A 27,086-nucleotide genomic window follows, 5' to 3' on the forward strand; every position below is an offset into this window, starting at 1 on the left:
AGGAAATCAGTCCTGAATATTCATTGGAAGGACTGGTGCTGAAGCTTCAATAGTTCATCCTCCTGATGCAAAGAGCCAACTCACTGGAAAAAACCCTGATGCTGAGAAAGATTGAGGGCGAGAAGAGAAGGGAATGACAGAGGATAAGATGGTTTGATGACATCTCCAACTCAATGGACGTGAATTTGAGCAAGCTCTGGAAGGTGGTGAAAGACAGGGAAGCCTGGCATGCTGCAGTCCATGGCATTGCAAACAGTTGAACACAACTGAGCGACTGAAAAACAACAATTATATATTGGTACCGAGTCCTTTGGACTGCAAGAAGATCCAACCAGTCCGTTCTGAAAGAGATCAGCCCTGGGATTTCTTTGGAAGGAATGATGCTAAAGCTGAAACTCCAGTACTTTGGCCACCTCATGCAAAGAGTTGACTCATTGGAAAAGACTTTGATGCTGGGAGGGATTGGGGGCAGGAGGAGAAGGGGACGACAGAGGATGAGATGGCTGGATGGCATCACTGACTCGATGGACAGGAGTTTGAGTGAACTCCGGGAGTTGGTGATGGACAGGGAGGCCTGGCGTGCTGCGATTCATGGGGTCGCAAAGAGTCGGACACGACTGAGCGACTGAACTGAACTGAACTGAACAATGTTGTGATAGGTTTCAGGTGGACAGCAGAAGGACTCAGCCATAGATATACATGCATCCATTCTGGCTGGGGACATTCTTGTTGGGACCGTTCCTAAAATAGCGTGACATCATGGAATCCTGGCCCTGGAAAGCAGGCAATGCCAGCCTCAGACCACATCCACGAGGCCCCACGCCCCGGGGCTAAGGCACCCGACAGGTGAAGCCCTACTCGGTCCACTGCCCTAGAGCTGCTGATGGACGCCTGAGCTGGCAGAGTGCCGGCGCCCAAACGTTTGTCCCAGAGACCGGGGTTACCTCTGGCCTGAGAACCAGGCAAATCACCAGGCTTGGGGTAAGCCCGCCCCTCTCGCGCGCAGCCCTTCCTCTCCCCGCCCAGGCCCCACCGCCCCGGGCACAGGCCCCACCCCCTTCACGCCAGCCTATCGGAGAGACCGTAGTTCCGCGCTGGCCAATTGGGAGGCGGCTGGCTGGTCCCGCCCCGCGGCGTGCGTCGGGTTGCACGGGGTCACGCCGGCAGCAAGCTAGTCTGGCGGCATGTGGCGCGGCGGCTGGAGGGCACGGGACGCGCTCCGGAGGCTGAGCGGCGGGTGAGGGGGCGGGGCTGGGGGCAGGGAGCGACGGGACGGTGACGCGGGGAGGGGACGAGGCGGCGTGGCTCCCCCACCTGGGACCCCTCGTGCGGGGCTCTGTCTGCGAGAGCCCGGCCTCTAGACGGGGCGCCCTCGCAGGCCGCGGTGCGAGGACGGCAGAGCGGGCCCCGCGGTGGCCTTCATCCCGGAGGGAGGGAGGGAGCCCCTGTCCGGTTACCGAGGCTGGGGAGCTGCCTCCAGCGAAGGCGGGGTGAAGCCGGCCAGGACCCAGCGCGGACCGGGGGTCGGGCCTCCGAGGCGGAGGCCCCCTGAAGTGAGCTGACAAGAGCGACACTAGGGGGCGGCGGGCAGGGCTCTCGCTGGGCGTTTGCTCTTTTCCCCGAGGTTGTGGGTGGGGGGCTTAAGCGCCTCTGCGGCCTGGAGAATGGGGCCTCCGAGGTGGAGGGCTGATCATTCGGGCGTGTCCGACTCTTAGCGGCCCCTGAACCGCAGCCCGCCGGGTTCCTCTGTCCGCGGGATTCTCCAGGCGAGAACACTGGGGTGGGTTGCCATGCCCTCCTCCAGGGGATCTTCCCGACCCAGGGATCGAACCCGGGTCTTCGGCATTGGCAGGTGAATTCTTCCCTGTCTGAGCCTCCAACTTCGTGTTTAGTGAGTGGATTTATGGGAAAAGAATGCATTTAGTTTCAAACTGAATCAGCTTCATTCCTTTTGACTTTGTAAAATGTAACGTTTTACTCTCTAAAGAAACATAAATTGTTTAGTTTCATGCTGATTCAGAGAATTATTTTATGGTGGAGTTTAGCTGCTGTTGACCCAGGGGAGGAAACGGGGGTGTCTGTCGTTGGGCTGTCTTTATTGGGTATTTGGGTTAAAATCTTCTATCCCATAATTCTAGAATTGGCTAAATCCAGAATGGAATTGTTGGTTGTTTATAAAATAGACCCATACTATTGCATAATGTTGAATGAGTCAGTGTTTTCAGCCCATACTTTCTATAAAGAATATTTTTGTGAGATTTAATGTTAATGTAGAAAATACTATAAATTGTGTCCCTGTTACCCAGGCTAAGCTTACCCTTTACCCATGATAACTCTCCCTCTCTCCTAAATGAAATTGCTCTTCTGGTTTACAGAAGTAACTTACTTTCCCCTGTGTTTTTACCATCCCTGTGTAGTCGTACATTACGGTGTTACCTGGTTAGATGGCACCTTTTTTTCTTTGCTTCAGCATCATGTGCCCACACCGCTGATACATGTAGTTGTTGTCCATTCATTCTTAGGGCTGAGTTTGTCAATTGAATAGTTCCTTTATCTGTTCTCTGTTACTGGACATTTGGGCTGCTGAGTTTGGGGCCCTTGGGAATGGTGTGCATGTTGTTGTGTGTTTGTGCACCAGGGAGTGAGTGCCGCTCACGGGCACATACGTTGAGGGGAATGAACTGCTCATCTAATAAGGACAGGGCTGTTCTGAAGTCTCCCTTCAGAGTGCACACTCAGTGGCCATGTGAGCCCCTGACAACGCTAGATTGTTAATTCTCACTAATTGGGCAGGTGTGGGATGAAACTTTATTGTAGTCTGAGTTCATTGGGATACCATGATCTTGACATGAGAATTGTATTTTTCCCCAGAATCAAGGGAAATTGGTGACATGATTGTATTACAGTTATTTATGGACATGTAGAAATAAAAGGTTTTCAACATTAAATGTTTGGTATTACGAGGCTTAGGTGAGTTGAGATACAATTGAAAGGACTTTAATGGAAACTGATTTTCTGAAATGTGTTTAGCAGATGCAGGTTTTCATTTTTCTTAGAATTCTTTGTCACATGGCAGTGTTTTTTGTTACCTTGCTGAATTATGTTAGCCAGTCTTCCAGCAGATCATCTGACTCCTTTCCTTGAATGTAGCAATGCCCACCTCGGAGCCTGGAGGTGGGGGAGCACCAAGGCCTGTGAGCGAGCACTGCAATACCGCATTGGAGAGAGGATCCACGGCTTCACCGTCAGCCAGGTGGGCCTGGGGGCGCCTCCTGTGTCAGCTCAGAGCAGAGATGTGGGGGGTGGGCTTGTTCATCTGTGTCCCCAGCCCCGCTTCCTTCAGTTTCACAGCAGATGCTCAAAGGAGCAGAGTTTGCAAGTGAAAGGGTTTCCTGACTCAGATGAAAGCAGACCCCCTAATCCCTTCCCTGAGTGCCTGAGGCCTTGCTTCTTTTGTTTCTGCATTGCTGATAACCTGTGTTGAAGACTGAAGGCCCCGCATCTACTCAGGTGAAGTTCCTACCATCAAGCAAGTTTGCTCCAAAGTTCGGCAAAATCTTTCTGGTTTTGAGCCATTTAGGTTTCAGGATTATAGAAGAGAGATTGTGTGGGCTTATAGGTACTTAGCTTATGTTAAAATATCTTGTTTTGTTTGGCTTAAACTTTTTTTTATTTTAATGCTATAGTTGACAATGATGTACATGACATAGTAGACTGGATGTTGGTTTCACACTGTTCTTTACACTAATAAAAACAGAGGCAGGCAGCTCACAGTCAGAAGGACTCAGGTGTGCAACAGGAAGACGCAAGAGGGTCTGCTGGGCACAAGCAGGGTGGGGATGGATTTGTGGAGAAGTAAAGGAGAGCCACCATCTGTCTGTAGGAACAGGGGCAGGGGGTATTCAGGGCAGGGTCTCCGAACCACTTAAAGGGGTTCATGGTTGTGGGGCCCCTAAAGAAGTCTCAAGAGACTTGGGATTTCTGTATAGTTCTGGCTAATAATACCTTTTTCAGAGGCATGATTCTTTTCCTGTACATTTCAAGTTTTGTGGGAACTTAGTTTATAATAAACCATGGTCCTTTTTGAGAAACAATTACTGTGAGAGCTGTTTATGAGGTAAACTGGTTTTATTTTATTTTATTTTTACTTTTAATTAACTTATTTTGGCTGCACTGGATTTTTGTTGCTGTGTGGCTTTCTCAGGTTGTGCTAGTGATAAAGAACCTGTCTGCCAACGCAGGTTAGACTAAAGAGGCGCCAGTTCAATCCCTGGGTCAGTAAGATCCCCTGAAGGAGGGCATGGCAACCACTCCAGTATTCTTGCCTGGAGAATCCCATGGACAGGGAGCCTGGCAGGCTGCAGTTCATGGAGTTGCAGAGAGTCGGACAAGACTGAAGCGACTTAGCACACATGCACGGGCTTTCTCTAGTTGTGACGAGCGTGGGCTACTCTAGTTGAAATGCACAGGCGGCTTATTTCAGTGGCTTCTCTTGTTGCAGAGGACGGGCTCAGGGCACGAAGGCTTCAGTAGCTGCAGCACTGGGACTCAGTGGTTGTGGCTTCCTGGCTTTAGAGCACAGGCTTCGGTAGTTGTGTCACATGCCCTTAGTTGCCCCGTGGAATCTTCCTGACCCAGGAATCAAACCCATGTCCCCTTTCTTGGCAGGCGGGTTCTAAACCACAGGACCACTAGGGAAGTCCAGAGGCAGACTGGTTTTAAATATTAGGTTGGTGCAAACATAATTGCGGCTTGGGACCATGAAATTTAAATCGTTATAAGTAGGCTCAAATACATCTTTATATATTAAAATAGGAATCATTACAATAAACACATTTTTGCCAGCAAGACATAAGTTTGTTTATTCCTGTCACATAAAAATCCGTGCTTCAGGATTCAGTGAACTCTTGGAAAGCATTTTCTGCATCCTGTTGGTTGTGGAAGCATTTTCCTTGCGAAAGATTTGTCGAGATGCTTGAAGAAGTGGTTATCCGTTGGCGAGAGGTCAGATGAGTGTGACAGATGAGGCAGAACTTTGTAGCCCCGTGCGTTCAACTTTTGAAGCACTGATTGTGCAGCTTGTGGTCGGACCTAGTCATGGAGAAGAATTGAGCTTTCTGTTGACCACTGCCTGCTGCAGGCTTGCAGTTTTCAGTGCATCTCATTGATTTGCTGAGCTTGCTTCTCAGATGTGATGGTTTTGCTGGGATTCAGAAAGCTGTAGTGGGTCAGGCATGCAGCAGACCACCCAGCAATGACCATGATCTTTTTTTGGTGCAAGTTTGGCTTTGGGAAGTGCTTTGGAGTTTCTTCTCCGTCTAACTGCTGATCTGGTTGTCATATAAAATCCACTTTTCGTCACACGTCGCAATCTGATTGAGAAATGATTCGTCGTTGTTGTGTGGACTAAGAGAAGATGACACTTCAAAACCAGGATTTTTCTTTTATTTGCGGTCAGCTCATGAGGCACCCACTTAGCAAGGCTTTACACCTTTCCGATTTGCTTCAAATGCTTAATGATTATAGAATGGTCAGTGTTGAGTTCTTTGGCAACTTCTTGTGTAGTTGTAAAAGGATCAGCTTTGATGATTGCTCTCAGTTGGTCATTGCCAACTTTCAGTGACCGGCCACTATGCTCCTCATCTTCAAGGCTCTCATCTCCTTTGCAAAACTTCAGCCTCCACTGCACTGTGTGCATTCACTAGCGGTTCCTGGGCCAAATGCGTTGTTGATGTTGTGAGTTGTCTCGGCTGCTTTATGCCCGTTTTGAACTCAAAAGAAAATTGCTCAGATTTGCTTTTTGTCTAACATCATTTCCATAGTATAAATATAAAATACACAGTAAGTAATAAGTCATTAGCAAAAAACATAAAGCAAGAAATACCCGTTACAATGATGTATGACATAACCACATTTAAAAATGTATTCTAATAACAAGTGGCAAAGTTCGACATTGCAAAACCGCGACTATTTTTGCATCAACCTAATACACTGATCACATCTGACAGAAGTACAGTTGTGAACTCTGAGGTGTAAACAGTTTCATTGCTGTAACTTATGTGGGCATCAGTAGGCCACTTAAAGCACATAGTTTTTGTAGTAGGGTCCCCAGAGCAGGCTCAGGACAGCAGAACTTTGACCTCTGCCCGGCCAGGAAGTTGCATCAGTAAAGACAGGTCCCTGTCACACCAGGTGGTGGTCATGGTGGCAAGGTGCTGAGGTTAAGGGTGGGGCCTTGATGCTGTTGCTTCAGTACCAAGGACAGTGGAAGTTATTCAGCGCTCATAGACAAGACCTCCCCCGGGGGTGAAGAAGAGTTTGCTGTTCTTAAATAATAGAATAGTTCTTTTCATTTATTTGACTGTCCTGAGTCTGCTTTGCGTGGGCTTTCTCTGTTTGTGTTGAGCGGGGCTCCTCTTCATTGGTATGCGTTCCAGGTAAGTCCCCTCTCTTCCAGGGCAGCCCGGTGAGACACAAGGGGTCTGACTCTAGTCTCTGTGATCTTGGCATATTGTCCCGTCAGCCACAGGCTCAGTTTTCATCTGTAAGTGGGGTGGGATGCCTCCCTCCCAGGGTCACCTGTGGCACACTCGGGAGATGGTAGCAGACAGTGGGAGCTCAGGAGGGACAGTGGTGCTGTCCTTAGCCCCAGGTCTGGCCTTCCTGGTCCGTGGACTCTGGACTCGGAGGTTTCCGCCAGGTCCCACAGATGCAGCATCCCCATGGTGCACGCCTTTCCAGCCAATCTAACTCCCCCATTTCCTCGTTGGTTCAGGTGACGCCTGTCCCCGAGCTGTCGCTGACAGCCGTGAAGCTCAGCCATGACAGCACGGGAGCACAGTATTTGCACCTGGCCCGCGAGGACAGAAACAACTTGTTCAGGTGTGTGTGCATCCTGGGCTCATGGTCTGGATGCCCTGCAGGGGCGCTTGCAGCGGTTCAGCAGGAATGGAGGGGAGGGGAGTCTCCGCCCCGCCCCAGCTCCCTTAGGTCAGGCGGGGTCGCAGCTGGCCCGCACCCTGAGGGGCTCTGACGTGTGGCTATGTCCCCAGTGTGCAGTTCCGCACCACCCCCACCGACAGCAGCGGCACCCCCCACATCCTGGAGCATACGGTCCTGTGCGGCTCTCAGAGGTACCCCTGCCGAGACCCCTTCTTCAAGATGCTGAACCGGTCGCTGTCCACATTCATGAATGCCTTCACGGGTGAGACGCTGGCCCGGCCAGGGCTGCCTGGTCTCAGATGTGGGGGTGGCAGCCTGGAGGCTGGGGTCGAGTTCCCAGTCTCTGTCTGGAGGCCATTTGATGCATAATCCCTTAGGAAAACTGGGTTAATTATAAAACCTGGAATTTTAGGGAAAATGCATCTGAATTTTTTCTGGAAAAGGTGACAGCTGTTTTCTTTGGGGAATAATGCTGTAAGAGGTTGGGTAGGGCTGGTGTCTGGGTTGTGGCTGCAGGAAGCAGGGGGTATGGGCTGGCGGCAGGCACCCTGTGGGCAATCCCAGCCCCCGCCCCCAACAGCTGCTGTTGCCTCTGTGCCCCAACACCGTGGACCTGCTATGAGGCTGAAACAGTGCTGTCATGAACCTGGGGGAACCGCTGTGTTTAAAACCCTGCTCTTCTTTGTGTCTAGCTAGTGATTACACCCTGTACCCATTTTCCACACAAAACCCCAAGGACTTCCAGAACCTCCTGTCCGTGTATTTGGACGCAGCCTTTTTTCCGTGCTTGCGGGAACTGGACTTCTGGTATGTAGCGATTGGTTCATTGAGCTTTAGTTCGGCGATAGAGTCACTGTCACCATGTAATCATCTGTCACTCTTCAGGCAGGAAGGATGGCGACTGGAACATGAGGACCCGAATGACCCCCAGACGCCTTTGGTCTTTAAAGGTGTCGTCTTCAATGAAATGAAGGGAGCATTTGTGAGTGTTTCCCTCTCTCATGCTGTGTTAAATTATCCTACTGTATAAAATGTTGGAGTACAAACAGTCTTTGCAGATGGCTGGCATCTTGTTATGTCACTTAACATCCTCGCTGTGAGAACTTGGCGTTAGCGCAGACAGTGCACTGAGCTGACACAGCTGGGCGAAGAGCTGGACGGCAGTTCTCAGCGAGGGTGTGGGGACCACAGTGACGTCTGGTCTTTGGGGCTTGGCCAGATGAAAACTGTGTTCCTGACGATCCTGAGACCTTGGTTTTCCGCTCTTTCCTGCCCGGTGTAGGGTGGGGTTCACAGACACAGTGTCTCTCAAGTTATGGTAAAGACGACCGCATGCAGTGAATGCTGCAGGAAGGCAGGTCATAGGAGTTTTTGTTTCCTGACACTGTACTCTGGAGTTAGGTGTTCAGGAGCACCATGTCTAAAAAAAAGTGTACACATCTTAATTAGCATTTCATGGCTGAAAGCATCTGCATGGGTACTTGGGGATGTCAGCAGGGGCACTCCCAGGATGCGGCTACTTTGTTGAACATGTGAGCAGTGTGTGTGCTGGTTTTCACTTACATGTGTATTTTTACTTGAAGACAGATAACGAGAGGATATTCTCACAGCACCTTCAGAACCGCCTGCTTCCTGACCACACGTACTCTGTGGTCTCCGGAGGGGACCCCCTGTGCATCCCCGACCTCACATGGGAGGAGCTCAGACAGTTCCACGCCGTGCACTACCACCCCAGCAATGCCAGGTGACACTGCCTGGGAAGCCTGGTGCTGGGCTGCTTTCCCCCATTGTCCTGCTTCTCTTGAGTTGGGCTTGGGAGGCTTCCTTCACGACCACAGGCAGTGGACGGGAGCTGCTGTGCGTGGACACGCCCTGAGACCCACAAGGCGCGGCCCGTGCCTGCTGCCTCTGCAGCTCAGCCTGAGGCATGGTATAACAGGAAGTTGTGATCCTCCTCTCAGGGTGGACGCAGTCCTGGAGAGGTGCCCCCAGACAGGTAGCTGTGTCATTCAACCTCTGATCAATTGCCTGTTTCAGGTATGATTAATAATAAAACACTGACAGTTTGCAAGGACTTCCCTGGTGGCTCAGTGGTAAAGAATCTGCCTGCAGTGCGGGAGACGTGGGTTTGTTCCCTGGGTCAGGAAGATCCCCTGAACAAGGAAATGGCAACCCACTCCAGTATACTTTCTTGGGAAATCCCATGGATAGAGGAGCCTGGCAGGCTACAGTCCATGAGGTTACAAAGAGTCAGATAGGACTTAGTGACTAAACAACAGTAGTTTACAAATACTTTAAGCAGTCATGTAAAGTCATTTGAAAAACTATTTTAAGTGTAAAATTTAAAAAATTTAATTACGAAAACTCCTAATCATCCAAGAGAGTGTAGGGAGTAGATCAGTGAACCCCATGTGTTCAGCCTGTAGCTCCGTCCTCTGGGTGTATACATAGACACATGTAGATACACGTAGACACATGCATGTGTTCAGCCTGTAGCTCTGTCCTCTGGGTGTGTACATAGACACATGTAGACACACGTAGACACATGTAGTAACAGGCAACTAGACATGTATAGATATACACAGACATACACGGATACACATAGATGTTTACAAGGATGCTCTCTTATGTGAGATAACAGTGTTTTCACATTTAACAGAATAAATGATTGAATAAAACCACCTATGCCGAGATTGATTTCCAGTTGTCCCTGAGATGTTTGATCAGTCGAGGCCCACAGGCAGCCTTTCCTTGCTGTGTCCCTTAAGCACCCTTTCTGGTGGGACATTGCCCCCTCATGGCCCATAATGATCTCATGGAAATATTTTCATATGTGTATATATTTAAGACCATGTGATCACCAAATGAAATTCAAAAACTTTTTAGTGCTCAAATTGTCCCCACGGTGGCCTGAGGAAGTTCCTTGACACTCATCCTTGACATCTTCAGTGACTTCTGAGATCTGCCCTGGCCCCAAAGGCAGGCCTCCTGCTCTAGACCCGTGGCCGTTCCCCCAGGGGTCCTGGGGCTGAGCCAGTTGGGCGTGTGGGGACCAGTGTGCACAGCCAGGTGCTCCTCACTGCTGGCTTTGCACTGTCTAAAGCTCTGAGGGGGAGGCTGACGGGATCTATAGGATACTAGCTCCCAGGCCCTTAATTATAGCTCAGACTGCGTTCTGCTAAAAAGATGAGGTCTGCACTATGCTCTTTATCCCAGTAAGTAATGTGTTGTCCTAAAAATATGGGCGATCTGAGATTTGTGACCCAGATTTGATGTTTGTGACATTTTAAATTTTGTTGTTAGTCTTAGATTATTGTGGTGCTGTAGCTTAGGTTTTAAATATTTTAATGTGTAGTTTATTTGGTTTTTCTAACACATTTATAGTAAATTCAAAATGAAGAGCAGTTTTTGCCAGATTTTAATTAATCCTTTTTGTACAATCTATGCTTTGTTTGAACCACATCTTGAGAAAAGAGCAGAAGCCTCTCTATTCGGTGTTGTGGTTAAATTAAGTGAAACAAGTGTTCCTGTGTGAAGTTGACATCAGCATGGGGACTGGCGTGTTCTGGCCGTTAGATCCTGGACACCCTCTGGTTCTTACAGAGCCTGATGTAGACTAAGGTGCTGTCTCAAACTTCAGGTTCTTCACTTATGGTAACTTTCCGCTGGAGCAGCATCTGAAGCAAATTCACGAAGAGGCCCTGAGTAAATTTCAGAGAATTGAGCCACGGACGTCAGTGCCAGCCCAGAAGCCCTGGGATGAGCCGGTGAGAGCTGGGTCCGAGTCACGCGTCAGCAGGCCTGTGAGCGTGTGACATGCAGGTGGGGTGTGTATTCCTAGGGTTTCCAGCGCTGTGGGCCTGCCCTGGGTGTGAGGGTTCTCCAGCCGGAAGAGCGGTGGTCAGTGCCAAAGCACAGTTGCCCTGACAAGAAGCACAGGGAATGTCCTGCACGTCAGGTGCCCTTGCCCATCTGCGCCCGCTGACGCACGCCTGTGCCCTTGCAGAGGGAGTTCCAGATCACGTGTGCCCCAGACTCGCTGGCTGAGGACCCCTCGGGGCAGACGACCATCAGTGTCAGCTTTCTCCTGCCGGAGTGAGTGTGTGAGGCTCACGCGGACCACCCTGTGGGGACGCGCCCCTGGGAGCACATGGGTGGGGGGATTTGGGCCTTCAGTGGTATTATTAGATGTGGGGTGTCTTTAACAGCGGTGGAACGGTTTGGGTTTAGGGTCACAGTGCCTCTCCACGTGAAAAGAGCCCTGTGAAATCTGACCTTGAGAAGCTTTGTTCACTCAAGACTGACCCCAGCGGCCTGACATGAGGGGTATGGGCAGGGAGGGCTCCTGCTCTGCTGTCACTGTCTGCTCATGGTGTGGGACCCCCAAGGTCCCACAGTGTAAGAGTTTTACAAGTCAAGAAATGCTCTTTTGCCCATGTAACTATTAAAATAGAGATTGAAGTGGAAGAATTTCTAGTAGAATTTCAGCTGCTTTGGAAAATAAAAGTGTTTATTGTGGTTTTAATAGTTTTGAAAACATTTCCATGAGCCAACCATTTCCCTCTCTTCCCCTCTTTTCATAAATGAAGCATCACCGACACGTTTGAAGCCTTCACGCTGAGCCTTCTGTCTTCACTCCTGATCAGTGGCCCCAACGCCCCCTTCTACAAAGCCCTCATTGAATCCGGACTTGGCACAGACTTCTCTCCTGATGTTGGGTGCGTGTCACTGTCAGATCAGATCATTACTCCTCGGTGAGGGCCACTTCTAACACCTGATAGTGTCTGGACACATTTTGGGCTGGTCACTGCAGGGCAGGGGTTACTGGCCGCTCGTAGGGTGTGGGGCTGGGGGGCATCAGTGGTATAGGTGGCTCCATACCTTGTGGTTAGGGAGGGGCCCTCTTCCTGCCCCAGCTGTGCTTCCAGCACAAGCTGTAGATGTCCCCTGCAGTGGACAATTGACAAAAAAACCCAACAAGGTAACTCTTCCAAGAGTGGCATGCTGCTGCCTGCTTGAAAAGTCAGGCCATTAGAAGTCCTTTGAAATGATAGCATTTGGTAAAGCTCTCTAGATTTGTTTTGCTCTGGAATTTTAATTGTGGTGGTTTTTGGAAAAACTAAAAGGGTGTGAGTGTGAGGCATCGTATCTGAGCAGCGGGTACCTGAGGAGCTGCCCTCCTGGCTGAGTCCTGTAGAGGCTCTGATCTCAGTGAAGAGTCTTCTCAACCAGCGATGGAGGGGCGTGCAAATTCTGACGTGTCACCTGCTTTCATACCAGGTACAATGGCTGCACTCGGGAGGCCTACTTCAGCGTGGGCCTGCAGGGCATCGCAGAGAAGGACGTCCAGACGGTCCGGGACATAGTGGACCGGACGCTAGATGACGTCATCGAGTACGTGTGGCGCCTTCAGGGCTGGGCTGGGTCCTCGTTCCCGAACACAGGCTCACATCACATGCAGTCCTTCATGGCAGCTGTTTGAATGTCACCTTTGTAGCCTTATTGTTGAGACATATGGATTTTTCAGTGTCTGAGTTCTTGATGTTTTTGTAGGAAAGGATTTGAAGAGGATCGCATTGAAGCATTACTTCATAAAATTGAAATACAGATGAAGCACCAGTCCGTCAGCTTTGGACTCACCCTGACGTCTGTGCGTAGTTTTAAACTCCTCAGTCTCTTTTTTTTTGTGTGTTAGTTCGTGGTTTTTTAAAATTTATTTTTGGCTGTGCTGGGTCTTCATTGCTGTGCAGACTTTTCTCTAGTTGTGTTGTGCAGGCTTCTCGTTGTGGTAGCTTCGCTGTGTTGCAGAGCACAGGCTCTAGGCGCTTGCGCTTCAGTAGCTGCAGGCTCAGTAATTGTGAGACTCAGGCTTAGTTGCTTCATGGCATGTGGGATCCTCCCGGATCGGGGATCAAACCTGTGTCTCCTGCATTGGCAGGCAGATTCTTATCCACTGAGTCACCAGAGAAGCCCAGTTAGTGGTTCTTGAAAATACAGATTGTTATTCATAGCACCTTTCATTTGAACTGGAGAAGTTATGGTGTTTGGATCTGATATAAAATTACTGTTAATTTAGTTTTATAATACATCATTCCTGTTTTTATTTGCTTACTTCATTAGCTTTCCGATGTCTTATTTTTTAATAGATTTAGGGAGTACTTTAAATGGTTAGGGATTTAGCATGATTTCATAATTATATTTTCCAAAAAGTAATCTTTAAATCTGTGCTTTCTAATTTGTTAGGGGAAAAAAATCATGAGTTTAGTTATTCTTCTAGCCAAAAAAAATGATTTAATTTTCTTCATGCGCAGTTGTCTGTGGTATTTTTAAGTCTAGAAGCTGAGTCCTGATGAAAAGGCAGGCTTGGATGTTTGCTGGGCAGACACAGGGTTTGCAGGTTACTATGGCTTGTTGTGACTCTCCTACCTGCCCCCTCAATAGTACATTGCTTCCTGCTGGAACCATGACGGGGACCCCGTAGAGCTCCTCAAGCTCGGAAGTCAGGTGGCTCAGTTCCGAAAGTGCCTGAAGGAAAATCCAAGGTTTTTGCAAGAAAAAGTGAAACAGTATTTTAAGGTAAGAAAGTTGAGAGTTTATGTCTGTAATTTTGAACTTGAATTTTATAATAATGAAGGGAACATTAGGAATATACTCTGCATTGTATAAGTCGAGTTTTGACAATATGAGATTTAATTTTTTAATTGTTGATTAAAAATGTAAATGGTCATATATTAGCTTTAAAAATTCTGTTTTCCAGATATTCATGCAGGTGGGTTTTTGTGTATGAGTGAGTGTGTGTGTGGGTGGGTGGGTGGAGGTGGGGCGGGTGTTTAATGGAGCATCTGCCTGTATTGCTTTGGTGAGGAGGGCGCTTCTTGGCTTGTGGGTTCTTGGCTCCCAGACCAGGGATTGAACCTGGACCCCAGGGGGTCGCCCTGTATTTTTGTTCTGTTTTGCTAATAGATTGTATTGAACACGAGACGAGTTGCCCAAGTGTGTGAATGTTCTGGTTGTTTTTACCAAGGTCTCTTTGGTACTCATTTGTCTCCACAGACTTGTGGGCTTTTGTGCTTTGTGTGTGTTCCCTGGTGGACCGTCACTGATGGAGGGGAATGTCATCTCCCCTGTTGCCCTGGGTGGGTGGGGGTGGGGAGGACTGTCCTGTGGTGAGTGGGGTCGTGGTCCTGGGCACCCGTGCTGGGGTGGGGCACCTGCTCTGGCCGTTCGTTCTTCATCTCTAATCACAAGCCATTTTGCACATGGTGCTTGACGTGCTGTGGTCCTCCCGCTCTGTGGTGTCACACTTGAGCTTTCTGTGGGCGTGTGTGTCTAGTGCAGTAAGTCAAGGGGCCCAGTGTCACCTGAGTCGTGTTAGATCAGCATCTATTTTGTCCTCACGGTTTATAAAATACTGATTTTAGTTTTGGTTTGAGAGGTTAGTGGTATTATGAAGACTCAGTAAAAAATTATTTTATTCCGTTATCTTCAACTTAGACTAAAGCCAAAGGTTTATTATGGTATTAAAAGGTGCCGGTGGTTTCTTTGTACAACCAAGGTGTAAAGGCACTGTTGAATGTCGATGCGTTTGTGGTTAAGACATAGGAACTACAGTGACTATGCCTCAGGTGGTAGCAGCTTGGCGTGTGGACCACATGGTCCCTGCAGAGCAGGTGGCCTCAAGGATTGCTTGTGGCTCCCGGGCTCTGCATGCACAACCTCGTGGGGCAAGTTCTGTTGTCATCACCGTGAGAAATGGGAAAATGGAACTGTGGGGCTAAGCGCACCCTGCTGGAGGCCGGCTCAATGCTGGATTCCATAAGACCGTGTTTTTAATTGACTTTTCTCTTGCTCTGGTTGTTGCAGAATAATCGGCACAAGCTGACTTTATCCATGAAACCAGATGAAAAGTATTCCGAGAAGCAAGCACAGATGGAAACAGAAAAACTGCAGCAAAAGGTCACTTCTCTTTCCCCGGAAGACAAGCAGCAGATCTATGAGAAAGGTCAGGTCTGGCAGCTGCCCCACCCTCACCCAGCCCCACCGAGCTTCCAGCGTAAGGAGGCGGCTGGTTTCAGCCAATAGGTCTCTGCCGGCTGCCTGCAGAGTTCTGTATTAACCGCAACAAGACTGACCTTCCCCTCAGAAACTATATCCTGTGATTCAGCAGGAGAGGCAGGTGTTCTGGAAGAGAGGTGGCTTCACAGGGTTTATGCATTTACACACTTCACAGATGCCTTCTCCTTACCGAGGCTGTATAGGCCACTGGGTGCGTGCTGCGTGGCAGTCTGCGGCTGACTGCAGATGGGTCCTGGGGACAGAGTGCGCTGTGGGCTCAGGGGTGGCAGGTCTCCATTCTTCACGGAGCCCCCACGGGTGCCTCTGGTGCAGGCACTGTGAACATAGAAACGGGTCTGTGGTTTCTTACGTGGTAAACCTGCACCGCCTGTAAAGCCCAGCAGTCCTACTCCTGAGCGTTCACCCAAGAGAAGTGAAAGTGTCTGTCCGCACGGGACTTGACAGGCCCGCATGTGTCCACACAGAGAGGGAACTGAGGTGTCCACATGGGGGGATTCTGCTCAGCCATAACGAGGGCCAGAACACTGGGACACGCGGGGTCTGTGAGTCTCACAGGCCGTGAGGCCACAGCGGATGGGGCTGCCTTCTGGGGCGGAGGCACCTGCCTTCGATGGTGGTGTGCTGCTCACGCTGTGCGTTTATCAGAGCCACTGGGTTCTATACAGCAGTTGCAGGTTGCAGCATGTGACGTTTACATATGTACACAGTACACAGGAATACATATACATCCACCCACCTCCCGACCCCTGAAAAGTTGGCTGGGATTACACGAAGACTTTATCAGGCATGTCAGCAGGTGGGGTTGACTTGATCATGCTGAGTTTGAGGTGATTTGACTTTGTGAAGACAGAGTTAATGTCGATGTGTAACCTGTTTAATCTCTGAATTCTTTACGTATGTAGAGAGTTACTTTAAGGTCTTCCATAAATTTGTTAATTAAAGTATAAATGAAGTATAATTGATTTACAGTGTTGTATTAGTTTCTGGTGTACAGCAGAGTGGTTCTGTTCCTTTTTCAGATTCTTTTCCGCTGTAGTTTATCACAGACTATTGAATATAGTTCTCTGTGCTATTACAGTAGGTCCTTGTTGGTTATGTACTTTAGTAGCGTGTATATGTTCATTCCAATCTCCTAATTTATCCCTCCCCACCTCCTTTTGCCCTTTGGTAACCATAAGTTTATAATTTTCTAAAATAATCTTATTTATTTTTGACTGTGCTGGGTCTTTGTTGCCGCAAGGGCTTTTATCCAGTTGCAGCGAGCAGGGGCTGCTCTCGCATTGTGCTCAGACTTCTCGTTGCGGTGGCGTCTTCTGTTGTAGAGCACGGGCTCTAGGGCACATGGACTTAGTTGTTGCGGCCCTCGGGCACTGGAGCACAGGCTCGATGTGGGATCTTCCCTCATCAGGGATCAAACCTGTGTCTTCTGCATTGGCAGGTGGATTCTTTACCACTGAGCCACCAGGAAAGCCTCCTGATTTTTGTTTCTTAACTGAGGAGTAGCTGACATAACATCATATTAGTTCCAGATGTATAGCATAATGATTTGATGTATTTATATGCTGTGAGATGCTTACCACAGTTTGTCCAGGTAATCTCTGTTGTCATTGTTCAGTCGCTCAGTGTCTCCAGCTCTTTGCGAGCCCATAAACTGCAGCACACCAGGCTTCCCTGTCCCTCACCATCTCCCGGAGTTTGGCCAAGTGCATGTTTGTTGAATTGGTGATGCCATCCAACCATCTCATCTTCTGCCGCCCTTTTCTGCCTTCAGTGTTTCCCAGCATCAGGCTCTTTTCCAGTGAGTTGGCTCTTTACATCAGGAGGCCAAACTATTGGAGCTTCAGCTTCAGCATCAGTCTTTCCAATGAATATTCAGGACTGATTTCCTTTAGGATTGACTGGTTGGATCTCCTTGCAGTCCAAGGGACTCTCAAGAGTCTTCTGCAACACCACAGTTCAAAAGCATCAATTCTTTGGCTCTCAGCCTTCTTTATGGTTCAACTCTCACATCCATATGTGACTACTAGAAAGACCATAGATTTGACTATATGGACCTTTGTTGGCATAGTGATGTTTTTGCTTTTTAATACACTGTCTAGGTTTATCATAGCTTTCTTTCCAAGAAGCAGTCTTATTCTAATTCCTTGGCTGCAGTCACCATCCACAGTGATTTTGGAGCCCAAGAAGAGGAAATCTGTCACTGTTTCCACCTTTTCCCCTTCTATTTGCCATGAAGTGATGGGACCAGATGCCATGATCTTAGCTTTTTTTTGATACTGAGTTTTAAGGCAGCTTTTTCACTCTCCTCTTGTACCCTCAATCAAGAGGCTCTTTAGCTCATCTTCCCTTTCCGCCATTAGAGTGGTATCATCTGCATATCTGAGATTGTTGATATTTCTCCAAGCAATCTTGATTCCAGCTTGTGCCTCATCCAGTCTGGCTTTTTGCATGATGTATTCTATAAAGAAGTTAAATAAATAGGGTGACAATATACACCCTTGTCATGCTTATTTCCCAATTTTGAATCAGTAATTTGTTTCATATAAGGTTCTAACTGTTGCTTCTTGACCTGCATACAGGTTTCTTAGGAGACAGGTGAGGTGGTCTAGTATTCACATCTCTTTAAGAGTTTTCCAGTTTGTTACAATACACATAGTCAAAGGCTGTAGTTGGGTGGATGGTGGGAGAAATGGATAAAAGGAGTCACAGCTACCCCTCAGTGAAACAGAAGTAGATATTTTTCTGGAATTCCCTTGGTTTCTCTGTGATCCAGCGGATGTTGGCAATTTGATCTCTTGTTCCTCTGCCTTTTCTAAACCAGCTTGAACATCTGAAAGTTCTCAGTTCATGTAGTGCTAAAGCCTAGCTTGAAGGATTTTGAACATAACTTTACTAGCATGGGAAGTGAGTGCAGTTGTCCAGTGGTTGGAACATTCTTCAGTACTACCCTTCTTGGTAACTGGGTTGAAGATTGACCTTTTCCAGTCCTGTGGCCACTGCTGGGTATTCCAAATTTGCTGGCATATTGAGTGCAGCACTTTCATAAGCATCATCTTTTAGGATTTGAAATAGCTCAGCTGGAATTCCATCACCTCCACTAGCTTTGTTCGTAGTAATGCCTCCTAAGGCCCACTTGACTTCAGACTCCAGGAGGTCTGGCTCTGGGTGAGTGATCACACCATTATGGTTATCTGGGTCATGAAGATCTTTTTTTGTATAGTTCTGTGTTTTGTTGCCATCTCTTCTTGATCTCTTCTGCTTCTACTAGTTCTTTACCATTTCTGTCTTTTATTGTGGGCACAGTAATAGACACACACTATTATCATGCCTGGTGAGTGGTTTGGGGCACCTTTTCCTATACCTGTTGGCCATCTTTGTCTTTGGAAAAATGACTGTTCAGTCCTCAGCCTATTCTTTAATTGGATGGTTTTTGCTACTGGGTTCTTTGGATATTTTGGATATCTTGCCAGTAACATTAGATTTGCAAATACTTGCCTGCTGTGTAGGCAGCCTCTTCATGCTGACAGTGTCCTTTGCTGTCAGGTTTTTAGTTTAATGTGGTCCATCCATTTTCCAAGCTGTTTGTGGCACAGAAGGTAATTCCACAACCAAGCACAGAGATGTGTGTTCCCTGAGTTATCAGGTGCCTGGCCTGGCCGTGGAGGTGTCTTGCGTTAAGACAACTCGTATGTTCCAGCACACGCCTGCCTGTGGAGGGATGGCGGCCCTGGTTACAAGATCATGGCAGAGTGGTCTGGAGACATAGGACACAGCCTAGTGCATTTACCATTGTGTCAGGTCAGTAAGTCTTGAGTGTGGACTCAGTGCAAAGAGTCTGTGAATCGGGGTCCAGTCTGCAGATAAGCACCAATGAGAAGTAGGAATGGGTGTTAGTTTGTTGGGAAAGTCAGTCTTCCAGTTTGGGGCCTGTATCGTGTGTGCCGTGTGCAGGGGCGTGGCTGGGCCACCAGGGCCTGTGGTGGAGCATGCGGCCTCTGCCCCATGCTCACCAGGACAGAGGGCGCGAGGGGGCTTTCTCAGGATGCGAGGACATGTCTGAGGCGCAGCGATTGGGGTGCTCCACTTGACTGAGGAAAAGTGGCCCAGTGGGGCCCTTGAAGGTGTCGGGGCTTCAAGAAGTATGTGGAGCTGGCTCCCTGGGCCTGCGTGAGGCCAGGTGGGGAACCCGGTGCTAGAGACTCAGGGTAGGGGTGAGGTGACTCAGGCTGACAGGACTGCACCCTGTGACACCCCCTCCCCACGGGTTGCCTGGTCTGAGCAGGAACTCAAGGAGAGGGTGTCCGTCCATCCTCCGTCACCCCTCCCTCACATCAGTGTAAGATCAGGCCCTGGAAGTGTTCACCCATTTCTTTCTTTGTGAATGTTATGTGATCACACAGCATATTGCCAAGATGAGTGAAGATGAAATACAAGTAAACAAGTACAGAGTTAGTGTACTTCAACCCACAAGCTCAGTCTGTGATATAAAATGGGGGTGGGAACTGCTTGCACAAACTCCCCTCCCCCAGCAAACCTGTCCTCTGAAGTCACTGAGGATGAGCTGGGGAGACGACTGCTGCTGGCTGCTTACTGTGCTGCTTTCTCTGGTTCTGGCAACCTCCGACCCCAGCGTTGTGGGGCTCCCTGCGCCCAGGGGAGACTACAGAAACTAAAGGACAGGAGAGGGGCTGAGCAGGGGCTTCTAAGGGCTGGCTTGGATGCTCACTGCTGCTACGCCCCCGCCCCGCCCCCCGCCATAGGTTTGGAACTGCAGGCTCAGCAGAGTCAACCTCCAGATGCTTCGTGTCTGCCAGCGCTCAGGGTGTCGGACGTCGAGCCCTGCATCCCGCTCACGGAGCTGGAGGTGGTACAAGCAGGTCAGTGGTGGGTACCAGTGTCCCTGGGAGGAGAGTCACCGGTGGATGTCTACAGAGGATGTTTGCGCCCCCGTTTCTAGTCCTGGGTCCAGCAATGCTGAGCCCCTGCTTCTGGGTTCCCCTGTGTGTGTGCACATGGCTCTCAAGGGCATGGGGTCCGGAGGCCCACAGCGCTGGGTGTTGCCTTGTGGGATGCAGAGGGGTCGTTGCTCGCTTCCCCTGGACACTGGACCCTCGCCCGTGGTGCTGACACTGCTCCCCGTGGCCGTGATGTGACAGCCCCTCCTGCCCGAGCAGGTCTGACCCCAGCGCTGGCCTTCGTGGTGTCCATGTCTAGCCAGGGTTCTGGCTGTGCGCGAGCACCCCTGACTCATGATGTGTCTGTTGTTACTCGTGTGTGAGTGTCGGCAAAGCCCCTTCTCTGGCCCAGGCTTCTGGGAAGCCAGGTCAGCGTCCCCTTCAGGTCTGGTTTATCAGTGAAGTTCATTGAGTCAGTGTTGTAATTCATCATGAGTAGTGCTCAGCTCTGCTGCAGGTCAGACACTGTGCTTGGGATGTGAAAATGAGAACACAGGGTAGTGCCCGAGGGGCCTGGCGGTGAGTGGCGTGTGGGGTGTGTTGTGGGAGGGGCTGCCAGTGTCCCCCCATGCCCAGGATTTGAGTGCAGGCGGCGGTGCTGGACCACAGGTGGTCAGACACCGCACGAGGGTCCCTGCTCTGCTCTGGTTCCTCACAGAGCAACTCAAGACTTCCAGGTTCTACCGTAACAAAAGTACAGCAGGGAAAGTTGTCTGATGATGTGTGGCGAATGAATCGTGTTTTTTGGCTAATATAATAATATAAAATTTAAAACTCCATCCTTGAAAAACTTTAGTGTTTTACAAATATTACATGATGGTTACATTGTTAAAACTTTGCTGGTAAGAATATGAAGAAGTACCCTTGTTCCTGCAGCTGGGGACACGCCAGTCCAGTACTGCGCACAGCCCACCAATGGTGTGGTCTACTTCAGAGCCTTCTCCAGCCTCAACGCCCTGCCTGAGGAGCTGCGGCCCTACGTGCCGCTCTTCTGCAGCGTCCTCACCAAGTAAGGGGCTGCATGGGGCGGACGCGCGCCTCTAGAGCCCGGCACGTCTTCCCTGGTCGCTCGGGGCTGTTCACTGTGTGTCCTGTTTCAATGCATCAGTGTCACTTGTCAGTGAATGGTTTTATTTTTCAAATCTCGTAGTGTTGTTACAGAAAGGTGGATGGTGTATATGTTGAGAATTTTCCTCCTGGACATCATACTTTCTTACTATAATGTAGTACATTAAAATCCATGTATAAACTGTGAACGTAATACACAGCTATCTGAACTAGATTCTTTTTAAAATGATGAAGAGGATAATTCTTCTCATCAGAAGCCTTAAGCTTTAAATGTGATGTGTAGGCCTGGGGTCACCCGCAGAACCTGCCCACTGCTCCCCGTCCTCGTTAGTACAGCTCCTGCTGCCTGCCTTCCATGGCAGAGGGTTCCGGGATAGCCCGGTCGTCACCTTGGCTTCAGTTATTCATTTATTTGGGACAGTTAGTTAATATTGCACTCGGGGCAGCAGTGAGGGTATTCCCTCCCAAGGCGTCATCCGTGTTGAAGTGACTTCTTGAGAGTGCAGAGAAGCTTGTTTTGAGGTCCCCCACCCCCGAGGCTGCCTGTACCTGGGGGCTACAAAGCTTGGGGTGGGGGAGCCCAGCTGCTGGGCGGGCATTGCTGTGGGCGGGGGCCCAGTCGGGGGACTCCCTGCCCAGGGGACCCCCTGCCCGGTGACTCTGTGCTCTCTCTGCACAGGCTGGGCTGCGGCAGCCTCGACTACCGAGAGCTGGCCCAGCAGGTGGAGCTGAAGACGGGTGGCCTGGCTGCCGCCCCCCAGGTGCTCCCCGACGACTCACACCTCAACACCTACGAGCAGGTGACCATTTCCTCGGGGGCAGGCTGGTGGGGGTTGGTTTTCCCCATGTCTTTTTTTCTTTTTCAGAAGGTCAGAATTCTTTCTTCCCTCCTGGTTTAGGGTGTGCTGTTCTCCTCCTTCTGCCTCGATAGAAACCTAGCAGACATGATGCATCTGTGGAGTGAGATACTGAATGAGTAGGTATTTGCCAAGACGTGACCCCAGACACAGGGACCCAGTCCTGTGAGCACCGTGCCCTGTTGTGATTGGTCGCAGGCCTGGTCCTTGGTCCCTGCTGGAGTCTCGACATTGCCCTCCCCTGAGAACCTGCCCTTGGCAGGTTTCCCACTGGGGACGGGGGCGTGGCTGTGTCCCCGGGGCTCATCACGGCTTTCTCCGCTGCAGCCCCCGCCTTGAGGAGGAGGAGCACTTCCGTGTGCTGGTGAGGATGGCCGCCCAGGAGCTGTCTAATGGTGTCCCCGACTCGGGCCACCTCTATGCGTCCATCAGGGCGGGCAGAACGCTGGCACCTGCGGGGGACCTGCAGGAGACCTTCGCAGGGATGGACCAGGTGAGGTGCTCAGGCTGGCCGCCTCTCCGGGGCTCTTAACAGATTGGCCAACATGAACTGGCCAGGTTTCGGGGCGGGGGGGCGGGAAGTGTTCTCTCTCACCTTATTTTCTCAAGCCACAGCTCCCTTCCCTCGAGCTGGGCAAGTGCGAATGCCACGCGTACACACACACACCTGTGTCCCTGTGTCAGGATGTCTGGTCCAGGCTCTCCCTATGGGCTCTCTGACTCAGGTGCTGCTGATGAAGAGAATTGCGGAGATGACTAACCTGCAGCCCATCCTGGGGAATCTTTTGCGCATCTGGAAACACCTGCTGAGCTGTGACAGCCTGAGGTAGGGCCGCGCTGGCCTCCAGGCTGCACTTAACCTCCTTGTTGCTGAGTGTGGTGTGGAGAGGCTTTTCAGAGGGAGTGCTCGGGGGCGGCCACAGCATGCAGAGAAGAGCCCAGGTCTTCTCAGTGTTTGTCAGACGCTTTTTTATGATAGTGTCTGATTCAGTGGAGGTTGGAGGAACCACAGAGAAACGTCTTCTGAGAGGGTGGAGAACTACCACCACCCTCTGACTACTTAACAGTGCTTCTTGAATGAAGGTTTATCTTCCTCTCAACAGTGTGTGTGCTGAGACCATGGCCCTGAAAGCACTGGGGGTGGGTTGTTCTCTGCACCTCCTCCTCCTCAGGGAAACAGAGCTCTGAGCCGGCCAAGAGCAGGGTCAGGCTTTTTCGTACCCAGAAAGCATGTGGTGAAGAAAAGCATGTGGCTTTTGGTTTACTCAGCTTTTGTTTGTACATCTACATGTACGTGTCTTTACACTTCGGTAATCTTTTCACAGTAATGGTTCTGTGCATACACTGTTTTAAACAGATGTTCTGTGAACGCGACTGCCCAACAGATGTCACAGGTGGAGGGCGCAGTGGAGACCTTCTTGAGGAGCCTCAGCCGGAGTGAGAAGGAGCAGAGGCCCGTGTGCCTGCACGTGGTGGAGGTGAGGCTCGGGGCCCGCCCTGGGGCCCAAGGACGAGGGGACTTCTGCTCCCCGAGCTTCACGATGGAAGGGTACTCAGGCCACAGAGCCTATACTGCCTGAACCCTAAGCATCCAGGCTGTTTCTGGAATGTACCTGACCCGCTCACGTGCGTTTCAGGGTTTACTCATTTCTCTGGGAAACGTTTCACTTCCAGAAACCTGCACCTAAGGCATCCAGCGGAAGCTGCCCAGTCATAAGGAGGCTGGTGACGGTGAGTCCCTTCCTCTCGCGCCCTGCCCACTTCGCCGTCCCTTCCATGGCCAGCCTGTGTCTGAGGCCATCAGGTGCTGTGTGGATGCCTCATGTTTAGTCCACCTCTGTTCAAACATCACTGCTGTATCGGGATCACTTCACCTCCCACCCGCACCCCCCACCCCGCTCCCGATGACCCTAGGAAAGACAAAGGCACTTATTCCAGGAAAGTGACCAGACAAGGCCACATGCTCAGGGCCCTGGGAGGGAGTGGGTGAGGTGAGCCAAGGTCTCTGGGCGGGCTGGGATGTGCCACCTCCACCCTGTGGAGGTTGTGTGGGGCGAGCTTGCCAGTGCTGTTATGTGTGGACGGGGTTGCTGCTGCTGCCCAGGGCATCACGGTCAGGGCTCTGGGTCCTCGAGGGTCCTGGCCATGTGGCACTGACACCGCCTGGCCTCTGCCCCAGGACCCCACCTTCGAGCCCTGCCAGATGAAGACGCACTTCTTGCTTCCGTTCCCCGTGAACTACGTTGCCGAGTGCATCAGGACCGCCCCGTATACATCCCCGGACCACGCCAGGTGCATGGGGCTGGGCCCTCAGGAGCAGCACTATGTAGGGCTCTGATGAGTGGCAAGATGTGGTTTTAGAAACAGACAGGGACCACCTTCCCTGGATGTGAGGACTTAACTTCCCGTATATCACAGAAAGAGAAGTTCCTGAAAAAAGACGTGTGGACAGGTGGATTCCTGCCCTCCTCCACACCCCCTGTCCCTGCCAGAGAGCAGAGCCATGTGCGGCCCGCCACCTCTCCCAGGAGCTCAGGCTCACCCTCCACATGCCCCCCGCCCCGCCATAGAGGAGACCCTGGGCAGGGCGGCACGCTGTCATTGCTCATGGTGGACGTCATGGGGATGCGGCGGCCTGGTAGATTTTCCCTGTTGGAGCATGTTTTCTAAGGGAGGGACGCACTCACGGTGGAGGCCACTCACCTAAGACACCCAAATGCTGCGGCGGGGCAGGAGGGAGTGGGCCCGCCCCCATCCCTCCCATCACCCAGGCCTCACCTTGCTCGCGTCTTTCTTGCCCTCGTGGATCACTCTGTGTTATGTTTAGTCTTGCCCTGCCAGCTGTGCTGTTGTTAATGTGCATCTTTTTATCTTTTCAGCCTCAAGATCCTGGCACGGTTGATGACTGCTAAATTCTTACACACGGAAATTCGAGAAAAAGGTGGTGCTTACGGCGGAGGCGCCCGGCTCAGCTACGGCGGGATGTTCACACTTTACTCTTACAGGTGGGTCTGAGTGCACTGCACACTTCAGAAAGACGTTCCCCTGTTCTCACCCCCCAGCAGTGGGGACAGATAATCCTGGGAACCCTGGGCCTGAAACAGCTCTGGGGTTGGTGACCAGGGTGCTTGGGAGACAACCTGGAAACTCTTGGGGCCGGGCTGGGTCCTCGGGGCCACAGACTCTCCTGCCCGCTCACGTCTCCATCCTGCGGCCCCGCTGCCTGAGGGCAGGACTGACACCCCAAGGAAGAAGGGGCTTCCCTTCTCACGGGCTGGACGTGGTTGTGGTCGTGCGGGGGCCATGGGTCTCCAGAGGGACAGAAACCAGGCGTTTTTCACAGATGCCCTGGGGACCACGTGCCTGTGTGAGGACCTTGGAGGATTCCATGCTCAGGGAGGATGCAGGAGATTGGCCTCCGCAGGGGCCATTGTTGCGTCTGGGGCGTCTCACATGTGTCTTCTGTTCCCTCTGGCCAGTCCCTGTCCTGGTGGCAGAGGTGTAGTTCGCAGGGTGACAGGCTGGGTCTCCAGGGATAGTGTTGGTGGCTTTTGTGGCCACTCGTCAGTGTCCAGAGCACTGGGGTGTCTGTACCATGTGAAAACAGCCGCTGATGAAAACAGCCGCTGATGACCCCAAAGTGTGGACAAATTGCGTCATACTTGGTTGTTCCTTGTTGATAAACGTCAGTGTCTGACTCCTCGGGTCTCCAGGGATCCACGTTCCACGGAAACACTGCAGTCCTTCATGAAGGCCATCGACTGGGCCAAGGCCGGGAGGTTCACCCAGCAGGACATTGACGAGGCAAAGCTCTCGGTCTTCTCTGCCGTGGATGCTCCGGTGGCACCTTCAGATAAAGGTGCGTGGTGTAGCAGACACACCTGGAGCCCTGGTGCCTGAGCTCGTCCTCCCGAGACTCTGCTTCCTCCTTTGCCCAGCGTCTCAGCTGAGTCGGGAGGAGTGGGCCTGAGGGTCAGTGCTGAGACCTGTGGTGGAAGCGGGGCCTGAAGGCTGGGGGTGGCTGTGTGTCCTGAGAACCACCCCATCCCATCCCCTGTACTCACTCTCAGGCCTGGACCACTTTCTGTACGGCCTCTCAGATGAGATGAAGCAGGTACACCGTGAGCAGCTCTTTGCCGTCTGCCACGAAGACCTGGTCAATGTGAGCAACAGGTGAGTGGGAGCTGGGTGCTTAGTGTCCAGTCCCTGTGACCCCATGGTGCCTGAGTGACCACTGCCCCCCTGCCTCCAGGTACTTGGGCGCCAGGAGAAACACACACGGCATGGCTCTGCTCGGACCAGACAACGCGAGCATCGCTAAGGACCCGTCGTGGGTCGTAAGACAGCGGTGACCCTGCCTCCTGACTCCGAGGGCCTTGCTTTCCTCACCTTTTAAGTTATTTTTTTAGCAAGACTCTTGATCATGTGTATATATTATTTATATATCAAATATATATGATCGTATATACATGATATCATTTGATATCATTCTTAAAATTTTGCATAAGGTCTTGCCTGGCAAGTCAGATGAAAACTCTTCCGTCTTGAAGAAGGAAATAGTGATCACAAAGAAATTAACTGAAATCATTACTCACTACATGCCAGAGACGCACAGAGTATATAGTCTTGAGACTTTCTAAAGCTTTAAGTGCTGTTTTACTTTACTGTCCTAGTGCATGCCTTTTAAAACTAAAAGGTGACTCTGACCTACCTGCGCTTTAGGCATTATTTTAAATGACTGTTTGCTGAAGTAGTTTTTAGGGACTTTATGGAGAAATGCATGAGGTGTCCTGACGCTGCTGACGCTGGCCTTCACTCACTGGCTGTGGGGCAACTGTGTCCAGTCAGGCTCTGCTCCTAGGGGCACTGACTCTCCCCCAGCCCCCTCCTCCTCCAGGCACACAGGGTGGGAGTGGGGGCCCCTTCTCTGCAGACTCTGGGGTGCATGCCTCCATTCCCCCTTGGCAGCATCACCTTCCCTGATCCAGGGCCATCTGTGCGCTGGGCACCACCCACGCGTTGCAGGTCAGAGCACTGCCTGTTTCCTCCGGTGACTTTGCCCTTGCCTGTGGCCAGCTCCAGTTCCCTAGAAAACACCTGTCTGTTTCTGCCAACAGAACCCTGACAGCCACCCGCACACCCCGAGGTCTTCAACTCCCATGTAAAATAAAGACACTGGGCACAGTGG

General features: G+C 50.9%; 1 protein-coding gene and 1 pseudogene across 4 annotated transcripts; one reads left to right on the plus strand and one right to left on the minus strand.

Moving 5' to 3' along the window:
- The first annotated feature begins 1,173 nt into the window (after nt 1-1,173).
- Nucleotides 1,174-27,085, plus strand: PITRM1 (pitrilysin metallopeptidase 1). 4 transcript variants are annotated; one of them, XM_042229708.1, is made up of 27 exons: nt 1,174-1,237; nt 3,151-3,253; nt 6,776-6,882; nt 7,053-7,204; nt 7,635-7,749; nt 7,828-7,924; nt 8,526-8,686; nt 10,583-10,709; nt 10,949-11,037; nt 11,532-11,660; nt 12,223-12,336; nt 12,496-12,592; nt 13,384-13,518; nt 14,806-14,944; nt 19,779-19,895; nt 20,850-20,982; nt 21,721-21,841; nt 21,941-22,017; nt 22,226-22,391; nt 22,624-22,724; nt 23,256-23,376; nt 23,573-23,629; nt 24,078-24,190; nt 24,778-24,903; nt 25,612-25,757; nt 25,969-26,071; nt 26,151-27,085. In XM_042229708.1, exons 1-27 carry the CDS (start codon nt 1,185-1,187, stop codon nt 26,248-26,250), a joined length of 3,099 nt encoding a protein of 1,032 aa, XP_042085642.1. In that variant the 5' UTR covers nt 1,174-1,184; the 3' UTR covers nt 26,251-27,085. The 4 variants fall into 4 exon arrangements, with proteins under 4 accessions (XP_042085642.1, XP_042085643.1, XP_042085645.1 ...); XM_042229709.1 differs by lacking the exon at nt 19,779-19,895; XM_042229711.1 differs by lacking the exon at nt 3,151-3,253.
- LOC114117585 (histone-lysine N-methyltransferase SETMAR-like) lies at nt 4,812-5,820 on the minus strand (annotated as a pseudogene).
- Nucleotide 27,086: the final 1 nt, after the last annotated feature.

Source organism: Ovis aries, chromosome 13, assembly GCF_016772045.2.
Source record: "Ovis aries strain OAR_USU_Benz2616 breed Rambouillet chromosome 13, ARS-UI_Ramb_v3.0, whole genome shotgun sequence".
NCBI lineage: Eukaryota > Metazoa > Chordata > Mammalia > Artiodactyla > Bovidae > Ovis > Ovis aries.